Below are 24,905 nucleotides of genomic sequence, written 5' to 3'. Positions count from 1 at the left end.
GAATTATCTCTTTTCCACAAGTTTATGTAGCTGGTTAAAATCCCTCTATGAGCATTCTGCATAAATAAGGATGTTCCTCTTGATGTGTGCATGTAGCTGGGTGTTTTGGAGTGTGTATTATGGAAAATATACACACACCTGGGTGCTCTGTGTGTGCACATGCACAGCACTGCTTGAGAAAGGGGTGGGGTGGTCCTGGTGTGTTCTTACACAGTGGGATGCACACAGATGTGTGTGGGAATAAACAGAAATGTCAGGAATGTGTACATTTGTGGATGAGGAATTACCCTTGCCTCTTCACACCTCAGCAGGTGTATGGAAGAAGTGGGATGGTGGGTATTTTTTGGATTCCACTCAAAGTCTGAGAGACTAAATGTTAGTTATCACAGCACATATCAGAATGCCACTAACTGAGTTGGGGCATTGGGACATTGGGACATGGAAGTTGTCTGTTCAACCAGCGAAAGAAGGGTGACTCAGCTGGTTTTGCTAAAGAATATACAGCACATTTCTAAGCCTTTATAGTGCTATGAAACTTGCTTAATATTATGGCTTGTAAATAACTCTCTGGGGCAGTTCTTCACCTGTTTTTTCATATATTAGCTAGTGGTTGGAAAATATTAACAATCGGTAGCCTCAGCAAGTCATGTATTCCCCTCTGTGGCCTGAGCAAAGACAGGAGCACCTCCAGGATGTTTCATCCAACTTATCTTTGATAGATATCTTAGATGACCCCACTATTTCAAAGTGGCCCTATGGAAGATCCCACATCACTCCTGATTGTATCTGACACACTGCCTAAAGCAAAAAGGTGAAATTGCACAGCAACTCATGAACTAATAATTCTTTGTGACCCCAAAATATCTATACACTTTTATATATAATTAAGATAAAATTCTAATGAAGTTTGGACTTGGTGTGCATGTACCATAAGTCTTTTTCTTCAAAACAGCATCTAAGCCTGTTTAAACCAGTACATGAAATATTGCTCAAGAATGGAGTCTAAATATATCATCAGTCTGGCTTTTTAGTGTGAGTCAGCTTTCATTTTCCCAGATTTTTCCAGTGTGTTGTTTGGAAATTAGTGCAGTAAAATTGTTTTAGTAGGTAATGTATTTTAAGGCCAGCCTGCTTTGGAAACCAAAGTTAATAAAATGGTCCTGGTAAGACATTGTCAAATGATCTCAGAAACTTGCAGGAACTTCTGGACCTATTTATTTAATTGGAGATGATGCAACCTCTTCTTCCTATTATTTCTATTTTGATTAATTTCTATTGGGTCAGAATTTGTTTCTATGCTTCTGGACCATCCACTTGTAAGCTGTGATTTGGCTCAGGTTTAAAGCAAGACAGCTTTCTGGCCAGATGGGGAGATTTGACCAGTAGATGCAGAAAATATCTTGTTCAAACTCAGATTGTGGTCCTAGAAGCAGGGTGGATGCAGCAAACTTGAACTACATTGCTGGGCAAACCTGCATTTTTAATAGGCACAGCTAGCAGTGATTATGGATGTTAATTAATTATTTGCATGTCTTTTCAGTAAGGGAACAAATACCATTAAAACATCATATGCAGTCTAAATCAAAATATGGATTTTTAGTCTCCTCTTTCAAAATCATACCTGAAATGTGTTAAATGTCTCTGGATGTCGAGGTCTAATATTGGAGTTGGTCTGGAGGATCCGAGGGGTGATCTGTCTTGACTTAGAAGGTCTTGGAATTCTTTACATATTTGTCTAAAAGGAAAATGGAAATCCTTCAATTAAACAGGAAGCTGATTCTCATAAAGCTGATTGCCAAAGCACTCCCACCTTGTCCTGAGTGATCTCATTCATAACAGAATTGCTAGGCAGAATTGTTGTTACAGAAATTAAAGACAAATCCATTTCTGGCTTACCTGCCCCAGATTCTGAGAACTAACAACATACAGAATCTCTTGAACAGAAATATTTTCCCTGTGGAACCATATTAATGCTAACATTTTAAAATGTGATTTTTCCCTGGAATAGGACCCAGTTTGGCAGTGTTAAGTCTAGCTTAGCTCACCTACATTGGCAGCAAGCCTTACAGTTAAAGGAAATGGTGAATTAGCATTAGAATATGCCTGAAATGTGTAAATTACTCTATTATTTAGTTTGTGTAAATACACCAATACTTGTACATGGGCTTGTGTACATTGTGGGCACTGCTTTTTCTGCAAGTTGAAGTCCTGGATATTTTGGACATGCTTTTTTGACTCCCAACCCTTAGGACAAAGAGGTTGTGAAGGAAGGACCCCTTGTAGTGAGAATTCAGGGTCTGTCTGCTCTGGTCTCCCACCAACATAGCAGCCCATCTTCTATGTAAAGGATGGGTGGTCTCACTGTTTTCCCTCTCCCACTCAGTCTTCCTGGAGGCCTCTCAGGGTGCCTCAGCACCTGGGGGTTAAATTTATTCCCTGGAATTCCTCTATACAGGACCTAGCAATAGGAAACACCCAACAATAAGGCATTTTTGTTCTTGTGTTTTTGCCCTGTTGTTTGTAAATTAGCCTAGGAATATTCTACCAACAAGCTTTTAAAAAAGAAATGAGATCAGTTCCATTTAGCTCATGTCCTCAGAAGATCATTATCTGGACCATGAATGAGAAGACATCACTTACTTTCACTTGGTTTATGATGCAGTTAATTGAAAAAAAGGAAAGGGGACCTGTCCAAATCAGCAGGGAGTTCTCCATTGCCTGTACTGGAAATAAAGGCACTAATGGGGGATCAGGTGGGTATGATCACCTCCAGAGGATCAGGACACCCACTTGGGGACCTGATCTTTGTTGGATTAACCTGGTACCGGTCACAGTGACTACACGTAGCCTGGAAACAGTGCCACCCAGTGAAGTGTAGAGTGACAAGGTCACCCTCACACCTGCAGACCATTTGTCACCATCTGGTAACATCCAGACAATTATGTTCCTCTCGTCTCCTAAATCCTGGGACTTCCTGAGAATAGATCCTATTATGGGCTGTCTCCCAGGACTTGCTCAAAAGATATTTGGGAGAATTCCATGAGCCATTCTAACATTTTAGTAACTTGGACAAGTGCAATCTGATGACTCAGAGTGTGTGTGGCTGTTTACTTTGGTAGTGAAGATGCAATCACTGTGCCTAGGGGCAGTTTCTAATACTCAAGAGCATCTCTGTTGGTCCATGACCCCTTTTAGGGGACTCATTGCACAGCTGGTCCTAGATAAAGTTTGGGTTCTTTCATTATCACCTTGTAACTCCTGTCTTTTGGGACATAGGTATAATGGAAAAAGTGGGTAAACTCAGATTGTTGGTCTTTACAAGGCCCTTTACTGCTGAGTTATAAGCAAGAAAACTGTGCTAGGCTGGTTTTACCCTTCACTTTATGACAGTGATAAAAGCTGGGAACAGAGATCTTGGATAGCTCTCTCTTGACTAAGAGGAGATTCAGAAACCAATTTCCTGCTGTGCTTCTGGACCCCATCCAAGCCTGATTTCTCTAAATGCTTGTCATCTGCACGGACCTAGACACCGACTGCTTGAAAAGACAGCATCACCCCAGCCTTTCAGGCAAAGAGAGGTATTCAGCAGAAATGTATGTAAATGCAGCATACAGTTTTAATGAATCAGGTCCTTAGAGGAAAAACAGTTCCTTTCAACAACTGAAAACAGTCAGTCATTTTGGCTTCTAAACAATCCACTATCCCCAGTCGGCCCTGTCAGCACTGCTCTTCTCTCCTTCCTCCAACCTCTACTTTCTACCTGTTGAAAAAGTTCATCTTAAAAGTTCTTTTGTTTTAACAAAAGAAAGTGTCAGAACCAAGTGTGCAATTAAGTTCCCTTCTATCTTCACGTGTCAAAAGTCTTTACTGAATGTTGGCAGATTGAAAGAAAAGAAAAATACTTTTTTATTATACATGAAAACCTGTAAAAGGCAGTAACCTACTTTTTTTTTCAAGGGGATTTCTAGGCAAAGTGGTATCTCAGAGCCTCCACTACCAGTAAAATATCACCTGGGGTAGTGACAGGGGAAGGGGTTGGCAGTTTTTTGCTGAGTTGGACTGTGATTTTGAAAAAGCAAAGGAAAATGGTTGCTGTCCTAGGGGGGGCCACAGATTATTAAAAATAGTCGTAGTCACTCCTGCATAGGAGACATCTAGATTTGTGATACATGGTCAGATGATCCATTATATGACCAGAAAAAGAGAAAAAATTCTGTACTGGGTCAAAACAAGAGCCCATGATTCCAACCAGTGGCCCAAAGCAAATGCCTGGTGTTGAGTACAAGAGGGGGGCAAATGTGACCCCATTAATTTGATTTATTCTGAGTGTGGCAGAGTTTCCAGGTAGCCAAGGACCAGACATCAGAGAAGTGTCATGAGCCAGATGCTGATTAGTCTGTGCTGGCTGTAATCAATTCCACAATAAAATTATTATCCACAGTATTCTGGTTTGGTCTGTGTAAATGTGGGTGTATCTATCCCTCTGGTCATATGGGAAGACCTTGTGCTGCGAAACACTGGGATGTTTCCTGCAGGATACTGTGCCTCTTCAGCAGCTGGAATAGCTGGCACAGCTTTCAGCAGTGTTGCAACTGTCCAAGCTGCAAACTGGTCAGGTTCTGTCTCCTGCTGTAAAACCTTCCAGGTTCTCCCATGCCTCTGCAAGGCAAATTGACCCATGTTTAAAAACCCTATAAAACCAGGTACCACTATTTTTTTTCCCATTTCTATGTGAATTGAATATGCATTCTGAGAGCTTTTTTACTTTTCTAGGGTTGAGAGGCCAATATAAAAACTCTTTGGCCAGAACTGTGACAATTCAGTCTTTTTTTTGGAGCATTTTGGTCCATCCAGAAAACCATTCACTCTCCCAGACAATCATCAGCTCAGTCAAAGGAGGTGAGTGTAAAGAAGGAGAATAGTAGAAGACTGGTTTGTCTCATTGCTTGTGTTTTCTGACCCTTTCAGCTCTTTTCAGCCTCTTTCACTCCCTTCCTGCCATTGCTGACACTTGTGTTCAGCAGTGAACACTGCCTACACAGCCAAATCATCTCTTCTTCCCATGACAATTATTAAGTAGAGGTCTCATTCTTCATTGTCTAGTCCATAAAACTGTTAGAACAGACCGTGGCACCACCCCATTGCATCAATTTGTGCTTTCCCAGGCAGGTCCTGAGTTTGCAAATGGGAGAAACCATTTTCATGAGGTAGCTTTGGGAGGTGAAGCAGTTTACCAAAATGAATGTGATTTGTTCCGTGATGGACAATGGTCCTGTTTTTGTTCTCTGCAATTCTATCAGCGTGACCTCAGACCAGGTAGGGTTGAGCAGGGTAATGAAAAGAGTCACTTAAGCTCAGGCCTCCATGTGCTGGCTATTGGCACTTAAAGTATCATTTTTTATCTTTCACTAGCCTGTGGGCCACAGTTCTGTGCATGGCAGCTGAAATGCCTCCACTCAGGGTGGGTGGATTGCTTGATTACAAGGTCTGGATGCCCTTGATGTCAAGGAGACCTGGGAGCACCTACTGGACACTGGAGCCTTCATCATTGTGGACATTTAGGGCTCTGTTTCATTATCCACACATAGATTTGTAATACCCAAGACATCCGTAGCCACTGGCAAATACAACACAGTAACAAAAAGAGATCTGTGTGCCCCTGGAGCAGCAGCTCATGACCAAACTGGATAACCCAGTTCAACTCAAATGGCATTGACTGCCTCTGTTTGGGCAGCTGAACTGAGCCAATAAATGGGGATGTTTAAATCCATAATAGAAACACACCTAGATATGAAAAATCATGGAAATCATTTTACCCTTTCCACTTGTTTTCCTTCATCACCTACATTCTGAGGATTGTGGAAATAACTTTGTTCTTTCCCCTTATTTTTCCTCAGGACCACGTATGTGAGCACTTCTGTGGGATTCTGGCTCTGTCCCACAGTGGGCAGCAGCAACACACACAGGCAGCAGCACTCCAGCTCACAGACACAGCTTGCCATGAGTGATCTTACCACCCTGGAATTTCTGTGTTGGTTTTGGTAGCAGCATTATAATGCCCTGCTTCTTTCTGGTGTCAGCACTCACAAGGCCATGAGTCAGGGAAGCTGTGGAATTGCTGAAATTGCCAACCTAGAGCTTCGGTATGGCTGGTGAGCAGTGGAAAGTCCTGATGGGTGTCTAGAACTCTTTGCATCAGGCACGTGGAAGCATGGCTGGGAAATGCCATGCTGATTCTGTGATGTCATGGACCTGTGCCTCCTGAACACCTGGGCAGGACTGGGAATCCCTGTTCTCCTTGCAGGCAGGAGAGGGCAGTAGTAACACACACATTGACCCATCCCTCCCTGTTACCAGCGCTGACTGCCGGAGAATGTGGCCTTTCTATTACTGACAGACCTCTCTGAGCAATTACATGGAGCTTTTAACTGATAGTCTGGGGGGGGGGAAAGGAATTTTGTTCCTAACAAGTGCTGGATAACAGCCTACAAGCCTGAAGTTCATGGGCTTAGAGGAGGTACATGCCCATGGTACCTCATCTCAGTAGTGAAGGGGGCTGAGAAAGTGGATATGGCGTGGTGAGAAAGGGTAGTGAGGTTCTTATGTGCCCCTGAGTGGCACAGCCTTTGGGGACGGGACATAAAAGTGACCCCCCAATTATTACAACCCATGGCTTTGTGATTTCTCACCAGAGCCAGGGAAAAATGAGGAAGATTTGCGTAATTTTGGTTGAATTGTGTTCCATAGATGGGACAAATCCTCGGCTGTTAATGGTCTACACAGCAATGGAGAGACACAACTTGCAGAGATGAATTTCTTCTGGCCAGCTGGTTTATTCTCATGCTTCTGAAACCCCTGGAGCCCTCAAATGTGGATAGAGGTAAGAATAAGATAATATCCACTTATATTATTCCTTTTAATGTACCAGGGAATTAGGGCATGGTGTATGAGGTCTCTCATCACCTTCACAACCAGAAAATTCCTACTGATCCACATGGTGATGCTTTTATCACCCCAGGGAAGGACCACAGACTATATTCATGGGATTCACAAGCATGAGATGTTTGAGTGCATCTCTGGGTCATTGTAAGGGCAAAGTGCTCTGGATACGAAAGGGACACCAAGGCCAGGAATCTTGCCAAAGCAGAAGGACATTGGGATACACAGGACAATCCTGTTGCTACTCAGCCCTTTCCCCTAGTACAGGGAAATTCCTCCCTGTTGGATATATCACAGCCTGGAAGGGTTTTCAAACACTTCCAGCATGGAGGGGATGATATGAGAGCTCGGATTTGTGGTCTCAGCTTCACTCCAGCCTCAAATGTGACACTGCAGTGAGCACAGCAAGACTGTGAACCTGTTCAAGGTTACCCCACACAGTCAGACCACACACCTAGGGCAGGTCTGCCCTACTCCACTCAGGCTATTTATTCCTGTTTCCCATGGCTCATGAAGGCTAATTCTTCCCTCATCAAGGCTAATTAACCTAGAAGAAATGTTATCCTAACATGATGTTACTGCTCCAGGGAGACGAGTGGCTTGTTTAGAGTGAAGTCTGATGCCTCTTTGTGTCTTTAATGTCTTTAGCAAAGCTCCCCTGCTGTTGTACATTGTTCCAGTGCCTTTGACTTCAGGGGAGCTCTTGCAGTTTGCATCCAGAGAGGATCTGTCCTTCTGCAAACCAGCTCTCCCTCAGCAGACTAATGATAATTATCCAACAGTAACTTCAGCAAAGGCTCAGATCTCCTGCTCACACACAAACAGGAGACAAGCCAGTTTCTGTCCCATAGATCTTACCATGTAATAATATCCTCTGTTCTCATCTAAACCAAAGCATTTGGGAAGATGTACGTGCCCCCTTAACCACAAGCAATGAGAGCATACCACTAAAACCCCACTGCAGTAAATCTGGTCCTTCTTTCAGCACCCCCGAGGAGGATCTCACTCACCCGCAGCCAGTGAGCACTGTTGTGATAGCAGCCACCACAATCCCAGCTCCATACTCCCACTCCTCCCTCCCCCAGCCCACAGATCCAACATGGAGAAGTGACAGACCGATTTCTTTTTTGGCTTCCCCTCCCTCCTTACTTGGTCGCTAGGATCATCTTTTTCCTCGCTGTCTGCTCTTTCTGTTCCATGTGCTGTCTGGCAATGTGCTCTCCTACTGCCTTGGCAGGGAACTCTGTTTCACAGGTGTAGCCGAAATCTCTGGCCAAATGTAGTGCTTCCCCTGGGGTCAAACAAAATGGGTCAGTCATTTCTTAAGGTTATTATTACCATCATCATCATATTATATTGTTGTTATTATTGTTGCAGAATAATTACACAATTATACCCTTAAAAAAAAAACCCAAACATTAGCAAGTCACTTCTGTAGACAGTCTTTCTCAAGTCAGTTACACATTTCAGCCCAATTGGCCTGTTGATGTTTAATCATCAGCTGGTGCCAGGGAGAAGATAGGAAGGATATTCCTCTCATCAGATGGAAGGATGTCCCTCTCAGGAGAAAATTCTGGCCAAGACACTTGCCCCTGTCTTGCCACCAGTGAGTATTGGGCAGCTGCCCAATTTTGCAAGCCCTGTTCATCATCGACATTCAAGGTATGGAGAAGAGCAGAAAGTAGGAATAAAAAACTTTAAGGAACTGAGTCAGCCTTTGGTGCTTCACTGCCTGCGTCTAATAGAAGAAGAACCCTCTACCCTAGGAAAGACCCATGGGGATAACACACATTCCAGTACATTTGCTTAGAGGTTAAGCCAACAGTACAAGTGCCCCACACCAGAGAAGAGCAGACTCCAAGGGAGAACTCAATAAATAATCTTGTTTCCAGAAGGATTGCAAACAAAACTGACCAGCCAAAACAATAAGGGAAGAGGATGATGTGCAGTTGCACTGAGCACCTCTCTACCTCACAGCAAAGACTGAACACAAGAACACAACTCTGTGCTGACAGCCAAGTGCCTTTGGAAGGAAAGGACCTTCTTCACTAGCTTAGAGAATCCAGAATTCAATTTTAGGGTTTACTGAACACTCTGACCTGCACGCTGTGACTCTGACAACCTCGGTGTGGGATTTATCTGATCAAAAGCAGCTGCCTGGATTGTGAACAGCTGTGCCTAAGTTAGTCTTTGCCTGGTGGGAAATAGGCATTTCCAGATGACACTTGCTCTCATCTCATTGCAGAAAGAAGAAATAGGTCAGCTACCAGAAGCGTATGTTGAAGCACATCTGCATGAGTGACTAACAGAGATGTGCTCCAGAGTAGTTTTGGAGTTCAGGGGTTGTGGGTTTTTCACTTTCCTTTTTTTTTTTTTGGAGTTGTGTGTTTGATTGCCATCAGGAGAAGTGGCATTGGACTCTGGCCCTTTGAAGTTCAAAAGGCTGAAGCTGTCAGGAGGGATACAGGACATGCAGCTCCTCGCTTTGAGAACATCTGCAGTGGAATTCATCAGATTGAATGTCAATATTGATGTCTGACTTAATACTTTCAAGTCAATGGAGACAAAGTAGCACTTGAAGCATGTATCTTCCTATACTAGGGTAGAAGGCAAAAGGGAATCAGAGGAATTATGGAAAGTCTAGATTAGAACTCAGGAAATCACCTGCTGCTGACAGCATCGCCTTAGATGAGGTTATTCAAGGCTTTTCCAAGCCTAGTCTTGGATGTTTCCAGCTATGGAAATTCCACAGATGTTCTGAGTGACATAATAAAATGTTTAATTATTAATTTAACTTCATTTAATTATGAAATTAAATCATTAAACCCAGAAGTGCTGATTTCTCCCTATTTACTGTGATCTGACATGTGAAGGTGCAACTGCAATGAAGATGGGGAGATGAATCCCATCCTCAGCAAGGCTTGGTTAAGCCAAGGAAGAGGAGAAATTCCATGGAAACAGTGGTCCTGTGCCAGGGACAGGATGAGGAATAAGAAACTGCATGCACTGACCTCTACTTGAACTCCATTCTCCCTCTTTTGAGATATTATTGTCTCCCCTTCTACCACTGGAGTTTTCATGGAAAAACACCTTTTGATTCCACCAGAAAATGCTTTACTGTGTGTTTATCTGCCCCAGTTTATTCAGGTACTGACAAAATCCATGCACCACTCCCAGGAAATCTGTTTGCTGACACCAGCCAGCTACAGCCTCTGCAGCTGTAACCAACTTTACAGCAAAAATTGAAGACTATAGTCAAAATCATCTTTCTTTGGATTTTTTTTAAACAAGATTTTTCAGTGTTCCTAAAAAGAATGAAGACATTAACAAGCAATCAGTATCTCTGAGCTGAAAGGAGAAACAGTTTCCACTTTGTTTGCAGCTTCTAGAAAAGTAAAATAATTTTCAGTGAAAGCAAAATGTAAGCTAACAGACAATCAGAATGAACAGGCATAGAGCTGACTGATTGCTTTGTATTTCAAACATCTATCCCAGGCTTCTCCATGGGTGAGAAAGGGTACAGATTTAAGCCATAGAGTAATTTCAAAATGTCTATTTCAGATATGCTTTTATTCTTCCTTAAATGAAGACTTACAGAGTAAATCAATCTCAGAAAAGCACCAGGTTTTTCTTTTCAGCTAAATTCTGTTAAAATATTTTAAAGGTTTATCTTCATTCCAGCATGGAAAGAAAATAAAAGTCAAACCCTTTGAAGCTGTCATCAGGTGGAGTTGTAATTCTCCAGACAGCTTCATCATGACCCCAGTCAGTCCCAGTAACAGTACAAGGAATGTAGACAGCAAAGACTTTAAACATTTAGCCATTGGAAAAGCCTTGGTTTCTTCAAGAGAGCAGAGTTTTTGTGTTGAAATGTTGGCATTCATTTAACATGATCAACAACTGAGTGACTGAAATGTGAATGTTTTCGCTTACTGTTAGAGAAAAAGGGAATGAAAATGTGAATTCTCATTCAAATTTATATATACAAAGATGGTTTATATTATTTGCTAGAGCTGAGAAAATTATTCTAGACCATTCTGGAAATCTGAGAAAATTATTCAAAGTATAAACGTGTCTGGAGCTGGGATTGTGACTGTGATATAAAACCATTTGAGCAAAAAGAAGCAAAATTAGTTATCTCTTCATGAATATAGATTAGTAAAAATGTAGATATAAATGTAATTACTGTTTTTAATGAAGTAATAATTAAAATAATTTTAATTACAATTTAAAATATTTTTTTCTGGAAATGGAAAGCTCACATATACTAAAAATTCATGTTAGAGCTATGCATATGTGTTCATATAAGCATGCATATGCTATAAGGAGCAGGCATCCTGAATTCTAACTACAAAGTCTAAATTAAAAAGAAAAATTTGGACTTGAGAACACTCTGCAGAGCATAATTTCTCCTATCTCATTGTCAAGCAAAGATGTAATTTTAAACCAGGACCAAATAATGATTTGATATTTAGAAGTGTACTGTGATATACTTTTTTTTTGTGAATAGATATCCCTTTGATTACTGTACAGTAGGATTAAGTCTGCTTGGTGGGGAAAAGTAGTTTATACAAAATGTCATAGAATATTTTCTTTCTTTTTCTACAGCATAATTCAGATAAACATTTACTTGGGGAGAAAATGTGGAAATGTGGATGAATTGACCTTTTTTATTTTACCTTAGATTTCCCATCTTCTGCCTAGTTGTTATTTACCTCACATTAGGAAGGTAGAAATATCACAATAAAGGTAGAAACAACTAAAACCCCTTACTATTATGGTCACTTGCATTGTTTCAATCTAAATTCAACCTAAAATCCTCATCCTAAAAACCTAAAATCCGATTTCCCCCTGTGGAAATGTGGATGATCTGAGCTTTTTGTTTTACCTTAGATTTCCCATCTTCTGCCTATTGTTATTTACCTCACGGTAGGAATCACAATAAAGGTAGAAACCCCTTAATCCCCTGACTTTTCTGGTTACTTGCCTGGTTTCAATCTAAATTCAACCTAAACCCCAATTTCCCCGAGTGTGACACCCCCAGCTCTTTCCTCCTGCCAAGATAAAGAGCAGATGTTGAGAATCTTGGCCTCTCCTCAAACCCAGCTCTGCAGCTCCTGCCTCTCCTCTGCAGTTTGACAATTGACCAGAGAGCCTGGCACGATGGAGAGGGACAGGCGCCGGAGCAGAATTGGCAGGGACGGGTCAGGAAAGCCTCGGTGGGGAGAGCAGCACCTCGGGAGGTTTCAGTGGGCAGGTGCAAGGAGCAGAGTGAGAGTCCCCCGGGGCCAGCAAGAGTGAGAGCTGCTCCGATGAGGAGTGAAGGCAGGAGCTGTGTCCCCAGGACAGGGACACTCGGCATCTGAACCTCCCACTCTCCTCGGCTGAGCCTCCTCCAGATGCTCTACCCGGCAGAAATGTTACTCAGGAGGAGGACGGACAGGAGGGAGGTGGAAGGAAAGTTTATTCTATTTGTAGGGTGAGAAGGGAGGAGGAACAAGTGGAAGGGTATTTAAACAAAGGCTGGTGGGGGAGAAGTGTGATAGTTGAGAGCGCGATGAAAAAAGAAACCAGTGACCTATTTTTCTCAAGAGTTTTGGTCCCCAAATGATGAATGTCATTAATTCTCTGTCTAGGAAATTTAGGTTTGGCAGAAAAACAAACTCTAGAATTTTTTTATTAGTTTTCCCTTTTTTTTTTTTTTAATCTGATGGTTTAAAATAATTCATGCCCTGCTTTAACCTGCATCTGCAATCACATTTATGCTTTGTCAAGTGACCCATTCAGACAGAAGGGAACACATATCCTCTTTTCACATCCTTCCTTGCTCCCACTGGAGAAGCTTTTGACTCTTTTGAGCCCACAGTAAAGCTTAGCCTTGGAAATACTAGTATTTATCCGAGGAGCCTTTATTTTACAGCTAATATTTAGGAATTTTCCTTTTGGAGCTCGTAAGAAAAATGACCTTTCCCTCCATCTAGTCCAGGCACTAGAGGGCATCCCTCGCCTGCAGGTTACACAAAGATGTGTCCCCAGACTGCTCAGGAGAGCCCTGCAACACTGATTTCACCCTCCCTGTCTGCCTTTCCACTCCTCGTGCTGATTTATGTGCATGACAAAGAGAACAGAAATGATCTGTCAAACAATTCTTATTTTGGTCCCTATCAAAGACTCTAAAGATGTGACCCAATCAAGACAGCAGTAAGCATCCTTCAGCAGAGCAGAACTCCAAAGAGAAAAACTTTGCAGAAAGCAGGAGGCCACAGAATAATTTTCATAAAATCTGGACCTTCATGTGACACATGTGATAGCCAAAGCCTAGAAATAAACTTCAGGTCCTCCTTGAGCTTAACAGACACCTCAAAATTAATGATTTTGGTATATTTTAGAGGAAGAGAAGTATGAGTCATGCCAGAGATTTTTGTCTTGGTTTTGGTCAATAAACACAATAATGCCACTAATTTTGCCTTATCTTGAATCACATAGATATTCAAGAGGTTGAGCATGCTTTTACCTTAAGGAGATATTAAAACCTCAATATATTGAAGACTGTGAGGACCTTTAGTAATAATAAATTTAGAACCATCTAAAGAAGTCAAGAATAACACAATCCTGGGTTCTTATGAGAAGTACACAAAGTGTACCTGATATTTTAGAGGTTTAATAAAACAAACAAATCATTATTTCAATTTCTGTATTGTTATCACAAAGAAAAAGCTCATGTTGCTTTCTCTCTGGATTCTCTAAACCACAGAATAAACCTGTGTCCTTCCATTTCTGCCTCCTCCTTCTTCAGCAGCAGGAAGCATTGAAGGATGGTTTTCCTTGAAGAAATTGTGCTGTAAGTTAGTTACACCTGGAAGGAAGATCTGCATGTCTAAAGTGAGAGCAGCTTGTGCCAAGAAGAATTCAATGGGCACCTCCAAGTTTGACCCAGAGTTGGTTACACAGACAGGGAATGAGCTTCACTTAGTTTTCTGTGGGAATGTTAACATGGTGGTGCCATTCCCAAAAATTCCATAAGATAAAATTCACTAGTAGCATATCCAGGCAAAAAGGTCTCTGCCAAAGTGAGCTCAGGCACATCAGTATTTGTGTTTAGGACTTACAGCAAGGCAGTCCAAGAACAAAAGCAGCACCACAGGCTTGATAGCAGGTTTGCTACTGGCTCTGAAAAAAGGGCAGGGAGGTGGGCCCAGCTCCATTCCTGGGAAGCAGGAATCTAACCCAGACTTACAGGAAAGGTTCTCAGCCCTCAGCCCCAGGTCAGCAGCTGTTAGGTACAGCTCTCAGTCTCTTCTGATGAATGAATAGCTGGTCACACAGAATCCCAGAACCATGGAATGGTCTGGGAAGAAACCTTAAAGATAATTCAGCTCCACACCCTGCCATGGGCAGGGACAGCTTCCACCATCCCACATTGCTCCAAGCCCTGTCCAGCCTGGCCTTGAACACTTTCAGAGATCCAGGGGCAGCCACAGCTTCTCTGGGCACCCTGTGCCAGGCTTCACCACCCTCACAGGCAAGAATTTCTTCCTAATTTCAGATTTCAGCTTAAAGCCATTGCTCTGTTTGCTAATAAAACCCAGCTGTGTTTATTCTTCCCAGACCTGAGATGCCTGAAGGTGGGAACAGCCCTTGCTCCTCTAACTTGGTACCTTTTCTAAGACTGTAACTCCATGAGACCTTTGTCTTGCAAGCAGATGTGATATGGACACACCTGTATTTCAGAGCAGCCCAATTGAACTTCCCTGTGCTCAGTGACCCCTGAAAATCTCAGTCCCTTGTCACAGATACTGAAAACCTCCAGTGCTGAGGATTCAATGCTATTTCTGCCTTGAAGAGTCTCCATCCTTTGGGATAAGAAAAAACCCACTAAGTCCTGAGTAAGTTCTTCTAATTGACCCTGCTTTGAGCAGGAGGATTGGCCTGGGAGATCACCAGAGGAGTCTTCCAGCCTCAATCCTTCTGTAATTCTGTAATTCTGTGGTAATACGTGCTGAGACCTCGGCCTACTTGCCTAGATCTGTATGGCCCTTTCAGGCTGTGATTGCAGAAGGTATTGACCTTTAGGATGAGCTGAGTTCTCTCAGCATCAAGGAGGAGGGATCTGAAATTCCCAGAGCTGCAACTCACAGCCAAACAACAAACTGGGTACTTAGTGGATTCACCCAGAACAGAAGAGATGCAGGTAGAGTTTCTTCCCTTTGCCTGAGGGGTTTGAACCTGCATCTCCCAGCTGAAGGCTTGAAGAACCTGGCAGTATTTGGTGAATGATATTTAAACAACAAATAAAGGCCAAGAAAGTATCTCCTGAGCCTGTCTAGATATTATCTGAAAACAGATTTCATTCATTTATGTGTGTGGGGAAAAGGCTTGTCTAAATATTATGCTTTCTTATGGGAGACAAAAAAAAATCATCACATTTTTGGACCAGCTCCAGGAAATTCATAAGTTAAAAAAAAAAAAAGGAGGATAAACAAACCTACTTACAGAGTTAGTATAAGACATTCATCTCTCTCACAAGAACACTCAGAACATCGATTTGTAAGCACAAATCGATGCTGAGGAAACTGCAGAACCAAGACACTTGCTGGGAGCCAAGATATCTCAGAGTAAACTTCCATTCTGCCACTCACTCTTTCTGTGGCTTTAGGCAAGTCAGGTCTCTTTATACAAAACACAGATTATGGAATTTAACCCTATGGCTGAAAAGGGTGGCGTGCCATGAAGTATTTTAATTATGGTTATATTATATTGCAATATTAGAGATCCTACCTTCTACCAGGGAAGTCAGGAGTGTGACATTTGCTGCTTTTCTTCTTCCTGCAGGCAAATTTAGTCCAAGTCTGTCTAATTTTTCTCTCAAGCAGCGTCCTCCATTCTTGGATTTTGCTCTGTCATGAGAAAACAGCAGGAAAGAGAGATATTTGTCATTATTCTGCACCTTCCCCCCATCTTAATATTAGCCTAGAAATTGTGCACACTTCATTGACAAATATGTGGGGTAATGCCTGCAGTAGTGACATCCATGGGAAATATTTCAGAGCTGTATTCCTAATTTCCTGCTTGCTCTAGGTGATTCTTTAGCATCATCTCTTTGGCAGAGTTAGAGATTTTAATGCCTGTCATGGGGGCATCAGATCTTCAGACAGTTTCCACCTAGTGGAGCCCAGTGTCCTGATTTGGGCATGGCACCTGGGGTTACAGTGACTAAGTGTAAATATTGACAGTGCAAACATTTATACCTGATTGAGCCAAGCCAGTCTCCAAAGACAAATTAGACAGAAACATGACCTTAGAATTAGATTAAACAGATATCCACAATGAGTGAACTTTACTCATCTGGCTTGTCTGGCTATTAAAGGAAGCCAGATAGCTACTTAAATGTAGATGTCTATGTGGAAACCAGCTCTAACTATCCCTCTATAATCTAGGTAGAGACCTGGGTATTTAGAAATGTTGTCTACAAAGCCGAAAACTCACAAGTAAGAAGGCCAAGGCAATAGTAAATGCTGAAGCTAAAATCCTAGCCATCATTGGTTATCTATGCCCCTATGCCAAAGACCTACATCCCATTGTTCTCATAAAATGGGTCCTGGTGTGTCCCAGCTGCTTTTTTGTGGCACCTCAGTGTTTGAGGCATTTCAGACAAATCCACTTATGCAGCAGAAGTAGGTTCAAATTCTTCCTCAGCCTGAGGGAATTTGAACCTGTCTCTTTCAAACAGATGCAGCAGTCAGCTGACAGCAAATAACTGATGTTAAAATGCTTCAACAATGAATCAAACAGTGACTGGAACCCTGATATTTCCCATCTCAAATGAATGACCTGTCCTTTATTTAAATAAGAGTCTACACCTTTGCTTTCTGTACAATAAACACATAATTAACCCCAAACGAGACTGAGGGGCCCACAGCATAGAAAAAGTAATCACTGAGTAGCAAAAATAATTAACTAAATATTTTGAGCTTCATGTTCAAGTTCCTTCAGGCAGAAGAGGAAACCAAACACAGAGTATCACCATTTGGATTTCTGCTTTTATACATTAAAAAATAACACAACTTTGGCCACATTGTTTGTAAGAAATATCTTCTGAAAATATTTTTTTTCTTTATTCAGAAGAACAATTTATTCCCAAAGCAAGCTATTTGGGAAGATAGGTAACCAGTGACTGCTGACAGGATGCAGAAACAAGCCTTCAAGGTCTCAGGCAAACAATCAATGAGATTTTGTTTTCCTACATCTTTCCTGGTCAAATGCAGAGTGCTTGAGCCTGTTCCCTAGCTGTGAAACCCACAGTTACAAACTGACCAACACTCTTGCATTGCTCTCTCTGATTCATAAAACAGAATTAGTACATCCTAACTGCAGACAGGGACTCCCTGGCTTTTGCAAACTCCTGAACAATGCCCAGGGTTAATTTGGGAGAGGCAATATTTAATCTGGGTCAAAAACCTGTGGGGATCATTCAAGCATTTTAACAGAGGAGAGAAGTGAGCCCCCACATTCAAGTTGATGCCCTTGAATCCATAAAGGCTTGCACTGTATTGATGAAATCTGCAGCACGAGCATTTAAATGAAAATTAGCTGAAGGTTTCTCCAGGAGGAAAATAACAGAGGGAGAAATTTTGGTGAACGTAGATTTTGGATTCCAATGCCCATAGAGGCAGCTGAATTGGACTTATGCCTTGAAAACAATTTATGGTCTATAGTTATTATTCTCCAAGATGTGTCAAGACAGCTTTGGAATGCCTGCATGTCTCAGGCTGGTTAAAATGACTTTCAGTACAAGCACGAGGATCAGTGTGGCCCTCAGTGCCAGCAGTGAAATAGCCCACGACTTTCCAGCTAGTTTTGATCAAAGGGTGTTCAAGCAGCTGATGCCATCTGAGCTGACGCCTCAGGGACACCGTGACTTAGATATGCCTGGCTGAATTACAGTTGCCTCCTGGTTTTCTTCTTGCAATGTGAGGCACAGCCTGCCCCTTTCCTTCTTTCTGCTCCTGTTCTCTGCAGGTGTTTGCTCTGGTCAGTGAAGGGTCAGAGGCAAAACTTTACCTAAGTATTCACTTCTCCCCTAATATCTCACAACGAGAAAAGTAAAACCAGTTTATTCTGTCTTTTTTGTGCTCAAAAAAACATGCAGAGAAAGGAAGAAAAAGGCATCCCTACATCTCAGTGTTTTATTTTTTTGTTGAGGGAGGGCTGTAACGATTGTAAAACGATTTGCTTTGAGATTGTTTCTCATCAAGAATTTTGATTTGTACGTCTGGTGAAATTTTTTCACACTTAGAATTTCCTTTTTTTTTTTTTTTCCTCAAAACAAATCAAAGCAATATCTATCCACATCTGTTGAGCAACTGAACAGAGGAGGTAAAAAAAATCAATTTGATGAAAAATGTAAACTTGCTAATTTACTGAAAATTCCCAGTGTTCCCTCCTGATCCATCCCCTTCTGTTCGCCTCAAGTGTGACCACTATCCAAACAGGGGAAAAGAATAAAGCCTATCTGTGGAAAATAAAAAAGAGTTACAGCAATTACAGCATTGCCTAGGAGTTGTTATCCTCACCTTCAACTTACCTTCTCAAAATGCCTCCAAGGAGGGAGGCGTTGAGGCATTCTGGTGGTGAAAGGCGCCTCTTCACCTCTGCAATGGTCACTTTGTACTTGGAAGTGGAGCTGAGCAGAGACAAGCGACCAGGAACGGAGCAGAACAGGTCAGTGGGGTTGACAACACAGGTGCCTCCTTCAAAAAAAGGAAATATTAAAGTGAGGGAAACCTCCTCTTCTGTGTTCTGGCAAACTCAACCATGAAGAGCAATTCTGTGGTTCTCTTGTGGTTGGTTTTGCTTGGGTTTTGTTTTTCTTCTGTGTATGGTTTGGCTTTCTGTAATATTATTTTTTGAGAAAAATGAATGGGTTGGAATTTCAGTGTGGGAAAAGTGAATTATTAGATCTCATAAGCTTTACAGTCAAAACACCTTGTTGTGGTTATTTGACATCATTTGATTTCATGCTCTGAAAAAATTACTGATTATTACTAAGGTCTCTCCAATCAAGTATGATTAAAAAATAAGATTGACCCTCACTCGCAATTTTAAAAACCCACGGTTTGTGAAAATATTAGGATGTTGGTTCTAATGAGAAATGTTAAATTTAACTCTTGTAGCAGTATCTAGGATTACAAAGACGCAAGAGCACCATGGATGTGCAGTGATTTGCAGCAACAGCTTTCCACACCTTTGAACTCCTAAATTCCTTCCAAAGTTAGGTCAAATCCTCAGCTGATATTAACGATTGAAATCTATTGAGCTACATCAGTTTATCTCAGGTTAGCTCTGCAATTGTTTATTTCTTGAGAGTGGCAATTACTTGGCCTGGGTCTAAAACTGCTGAATGATCACCAAATCTTTCAGTCAAGTCTGTGATCAATAACTCCTCAGGCAAAACTGAGCTTTTAACTGAAAGTTAGTATGAGAGAGAGAAAGAGAGAAAACTTTCTCTTCAACCAATCCAAGAGAGTAGAACAAACTCCCAAGAAAAAGAAAAAAGAAATAATCTTATGGACTAACACATATTTTATGACCAAGCACAAAACACTTTTCTTTGACCTGCCTTCTCCAACCTGATTACAACAAAAAAAAATCTGTGAAAGAAATAAACCTTATCACTGTATGCACTATTATTCCCTGGGGGGAAAATGAGAAAAAGAAGAATGAGCTGCATATGACAGTGATACAAAATATCATGTAATTCAATGCACTACTAGAAGGAGTTCAGATAGTTTATGTGAGGGTGATGATGTGAAGACCTTCTTAGAGCAGAATTAATCTGTGGGTGATGATGTGAAGACCTTCTTAGAGCAGAATTAATCTGTGCTCATCACTCAGGCTTAATGGAAGCATCCTGTATCTTTCAAAATACCCTGAGAGTTTCTTTTTACCTGTGAACACCTGAATCTTTTTTAACTACAGAAGAACACTTTGTTGCACTTAAAAATTTTAGCTTCTAACCTAAATTCTATAATGAGAATAGAATAGAATAGAATAGAATAGAATAGAATAGAATAGAATAGAATAGAATAGAATGACAATCAAAAGGTCCCTTTAGATAAGATCTTACACCTTTTTCTTTATCAACTTACACATGCAGCCCTCTTAAAATTAAGGTGACTCTGTTCCACTTCTCACAGAGACAGACTGAAGGATGAACCTTCATTAAATGCAGACTATTGCTTGCTTACATAAGGCAAACAGAATTTCTTTCCAAATATTTCAGCTCTTGAAGGTATATTTAAACATTTGTGCTGACAGCAACACCAGAAAAGAACATCTCTTGGTATCAATCCCAGATGGGTGAGATCCTGACTCAGTTCAGCAGAGTATTTTATGACTTCTAATTATGTTCCAGGGCAGATATTAGTGTCCACTTCTTAGACAAGATATAGAGACAATTCATGCATCACCAAAATATAGGCACATCAAGGGCACTGATGCACTTTTTTACACAGCTCAAAGCTACAATTAATGAGCTCATGTGCTCAAACACAGAAATCTGGCACCACATGCCTGAAATAATTTTGGGTCTGTGTTGTTTTGGTGTGTTTGGGTTTTCTTTGGTAGATTTTCTTTTTTTTTTTTTTTCCAGAAACCTGTAAATATTTTCAAGCAACGTTTTTCCAACTTCTGGTCTGTCAGGTACATTTGTGAAGAGCGTTAACACTGAGTAGATCTGTTTGTTTGGCATCTGCCACACAATGCACATACACACGTGTATATATATATACGTGTCAAGAAAACAGTAGCACTGTCTACATATTTATTTACTTCAATGAGTCTCTAGATTTTATAACGAGTGAGACTGTACTGAAATCAGTGTCATATTAAAGTTCATCTCCTTGCCAGGTTAAGCCAGTATGTGCACACTTTATGCCAGATAAATAATTGTTCCTTTAATCCAAAAACCTGTTACCCTGCAGCTGCTCCTACCCTAACCAGAATTTACTGGAACACTTCTTATTACTATTTAGTAGAAAGTTGCTTACAGTCTGAAATATTTTAAAATATCATGCCCAAGCAACGTGATCTAAACCAAGGCAATTCCAGGTGAGCCAGGTATGGGTTAAAAGTAAAAGAACTCAGCAAGGCTAAGTCATTTGCTTTCCAGAAACATGGGGAACAAGTAGCAAATTACAAGAAGGTAAAATCTATTGCATATAATTATTTGACTCTATTAATTATTCATTGACACAGCAACAGAGAGCGGTGTGGTGCTTTCTAGATGAAGATATGTCTTTGTTGCAAGCTGTGCCCATTTTTGAAGGCATGAATTTCCTACCACAAACACCACCTTGGAGAGGAGATGGATGAAGACCTGGCCTTTGCACCACTGGTAAACAGAAAAAGGCATAGAGGGCTGATGGAAAGAGAGGAGGAAGGAGAAGGGCAGCCACACAAGAAGGTGAAGGATTAGGTTTCTTGTCAAAGACAAGCTTCAGAGTATTCCTTCCTTCCTTCTGATCGTGTGTTAGAGTGATTTTGCAAAGCAGCTTAGCATGAAGACCACAAGATATATTTTAAGGTGAACTAGACAGCAGGGGCAACAACCACCTTTTTTTCCTGTCAACACAATGCCACTGTGGGTGCTGCTGGAAAAGTCAATCCTCGCTTAATTGTTGAGCCAATCTTGTCATAACAGAGTACTTGAGGGACAGGATGCTGAGATACCAGCAGAAGAATGCCTCAAAACCAGAGTGGAAATAATGCCTTTCATGAGTCTAAGGATTCAGCCTGGAGATCCCTATTACTCTCAGCAGTTTTTGCTGGCTTTGGAAATCTCTACAGACTGGCTTCTGGTGCCAGGACACATAAGACCCCCTCAGCTCATCAAATAAGAGTCCCACATGCAGGAATAACAAAGAAATTTGCCCACAAATTTCTTTTTGCCGCACAAAAGTGTGCCTGAAGAAAGGAAAGCTGTGGCCCTTGCACCCTGGCTTGTTATCCATGGCATTCATCCTACAGCAAAGCCAGAAAATGGAAAAGGAGAGCAGGCAGACAGTGAGATAACTGCTGGGATCATCCAGCTGATTGCCTCCGCAATTTTGTGCTCTGAGTACCACATGAAATGGGCCTGTGAGTGTTAAGAAGACTCTTTTTAGGACAACTGTTTATTCCCATAGGGAAGTGAGGACATGGAAGTGAGGACATGGTCTGATCTGATCTTCATCTGTTGCCATAAGGTACTACTTTGGAGATGACTGTAAATGGTGATGGTTGTGCTCTTGCAGCCAGAGATCTGGAAACAGAGGCAGGACAAGATTTAGGCAAAGAGAGAATTATAATTTATATTGCAACACATAGATTAGGGGGAAAAAAGAAAGGAGGGAAGATTTCAGTCACTGAATCCCTTCTTTAAGGCTTCTCTCTCATCCAACTCTGTTCCATTACTTCTTTATTCATGACAGAGTTTTAGTCTCTGATCTGTCATCTTCATGTTGATTTCAATAAATACAATTTGTTTTTGCTATAAACACAAGATAATAATGGGTGGGAAAGAGAGATGCTTTGTGCATCTGACCTCATCTAAGTGACAGACCAAGGGAACAAAACTGCTGTGTACTGAACCCCTCAAGAGAATGTTTATAACCTGATGCAGTTAAAGATGTTTCTGCTCATGGCAAAGGGTTGGACTAGATGACCTCTAAAAGTCTCTTCCAACACAGAATATTCTATTATTATAATCTATGATTATTTTCAAGCGTCCTGAGAGAGGGGAAAGACGAAAGACTAAGTTTGTTTTTGTTAGTTTACAACAAAAGTTTGTTTTGTTAGTTTTGTTTGTTTGTTAGTTTTTGGGGGCCCATCCTTTTCCTTCTGACTGACTGGTTCATGCTCCACACAGGGTCCTCCTCCATGAGAACTGTGCTTTTGCTTTGTTTCCCAAGCCCAGAACAAACAAAAGTTAGGCTATGTGGTACTGGAAAAGGTAGTCAGAGCAAACATGGGGAGAGCATTTTCCTTCTCTTCCTCCTGTCTCCACATCAAATAGCACACGTGGGTACAAAATGCCAGCACAAGTGATGATGGGTTGTGCAGATGACAGCAGGGAGAACAGAGCCATGCTCTAACCCACCCATCTTGTCAGCACAATGAAAATCCCAATAAGACACGTGGCGAGGGAGCTGGCTCTGTTTTGGCTGCAGGTTCCCTTTGTACAGATGAAGAGAACAATAGGGTGGCTGGAGTGTGGTGGTTTATTCTGATTTAGGTACTCAGGCACCTGCTGAAATGTGAGGGTCCCTAACACCATCAGAGTAAAATATTTGTGCATCCTTTCTTTAATGAAACAAACATTCTGGAATATTTTTTATACTTTTCATGAGCAAAATTTTTGTTTTCTCAGGAATGACAGAGACAAATATCCATCATTGTCACTAGATGGTTTTTACACTTTAAATACAATTTTTTAAAAATATATGTCTATAATTTTGTGCATCCTTACACTCTGCAAGGCCGTCTTTCATTTGTTAATTGTAACAGCCACAATATGATGAGTGTTTTATATTCATTCAATGCAACATAGTCCCTTTCTCCAAGACATTCACCTGTAAATGTCATGCACCTATGTAAGGAAACATCATAATACACTGGTGACAACACTGCAGAAGTGCTGTTTATTTTGTTTTTCAGGATACAGACATTTGTGTACTTGTGTACATTATTAAGTATAAGCACACTTGAATGTCAACAGATTGATCTTATATAAAATATTAATAGCATGCTATGCTTTTTATTAGTCTATTATTTATATCTACAGGTGCTGTTTGTGGGATCCTCTGGTTTATGGTTTATTTTCTGCCCTGTGCTGAAATTCTGGCAAGTTTAGAGTACCTTACAAAATAAAGACATTAGAATCTACCACTCCTTAGCTTTTTTTCCCTTATCATGTAGCAAATGTAAGCAAGCAGTTATCAGTACAGATTTTGTCAGTACTCTTTAATCCCATTTTCAGTTCCAAAAGGTCTAAAAGCAATTTAAAATGTTCTCCAAATTATCCTCACATGACCCAGTCATTAACATAATCAGCTAAATATTCAAAACTCCAAAACTAATCTACATTTGTCAGGAAAAATAGAAAGTACTGCAATTTTTTGGTTTCTTGGGTTTCTTTCCCCAGGTATTTTTTTAGTTTCATTTAAGTTAACAAACTTTGCATCATGTTGGTAGCCACACAAAGCCAGCTCATGCCATGAACACAAACAAGTCCGAGATGTCCCTCACTACAACATTCATGCCAAGAAAACAAAGACATGCCTGCATGAACAGAACATGAGGAATTTTTAAATATATACCAAAAGATTCTGTAAGATTGAGGGTATCACCAGCAGTTTATAGGACCAGCCTCTCACCTACACCACGTTTTGAAGGATATTAAGAGCTGTAAGGGTTTTAAGTGTAAGCAAGGTTTAAAAGATAGCTTGGGAGAAGCAAGGTGGAAAACAGAATAATATGAATAAGTGGGTTTGTTACAGGAAACCAGATTTAAAGATTATATGAACATGTAAAAATATCTCCTGCCCCCAGGACCAGCCCTCCGTTATCGAGGTGTATCAGCACTGACACAGAACTTATGCAACTCCTGTGCTGAAGGGTAAGATCCAAACCATACCCAAAATAAAAGATATTTCCTTGATTCCTCTTTCCCATACACAAGGGAAATGTATCTTCCCAATGCCTCTCCAGGTCGTCTCTGTGCCACTGGCTTGGGAAAACTGCTAGTGCAGCTGGAGAGTGCCCGTGCCCCTGTGCCGGTTCCTGCAGGACAAAGGTTGGGCAGGCTGTGTGTGGTGTGGGTTGTGTGTGTGAGGGTGTGGTAAAGGTTTGGGGCTCTGCCCAAGGTGCCCCATGAATGGGGCAGAGCCACTTGAAAGGTGAATCTGTCCCAGGAGCCGCTGGCTGGC

At 41.3% G+C, this 24,905-nt stretch overlaps 1 protein-coding gene across 1 annotated transcript in view; it reads right to left on the bottom strand.

The window, feature by feature from the left end:
• Window positions 1-24,905, bottom strand: part of TFAP2D (transcription factor AP-2 delta) — a 48,645-nt gene that overhangs the window by 12,960 nt on the left and 10,780 nt on the right. The window contains exons 4-7 of the mRNA XM_059843426.1: window positions 18,524-18,689; window positions 15,718-15,836; window positions 8,089-8,230; window positions 1,622-1,735 (exon numbers count right to left, since the gene is read on the bottom strand). Of these exons, the coding sequence (XP_059699409.1) occupies window positions 1,622-1,735; window positions 8,089-8,230; window positions 15,718-15,836; window positions 18,524-18,689 (541 nt within the window). The remainder of the gene's footprint in view (window positions 1-1,621; window positions 1,736-8,088; window positions 8,231-15,717; window positions 15,837-18,523; window positions 18,690-24,905) is intronic.

Source organism: Haemorhous mexicanus, chromosome 3 (assembly GCF_027477595.1).
Source record: "Haemorhous mexicanus isolate bHaeMex1 chromosome 3, bHaeMex1.pri, whole genome shotgun sequence".
NCBI classification, from domain to species: domain Eukaryota; kingdom Metazoa; phylum Chordata; class Aves; order Passeriformes; family Fringillidae; genus Haemorhous; species Haemorhous mexicanus.
The sequence above is the reverse complement of the archived record's forward strand: the minus strand, read 5'-3'. Positions and strand labels throughout refer to the sequence as shown.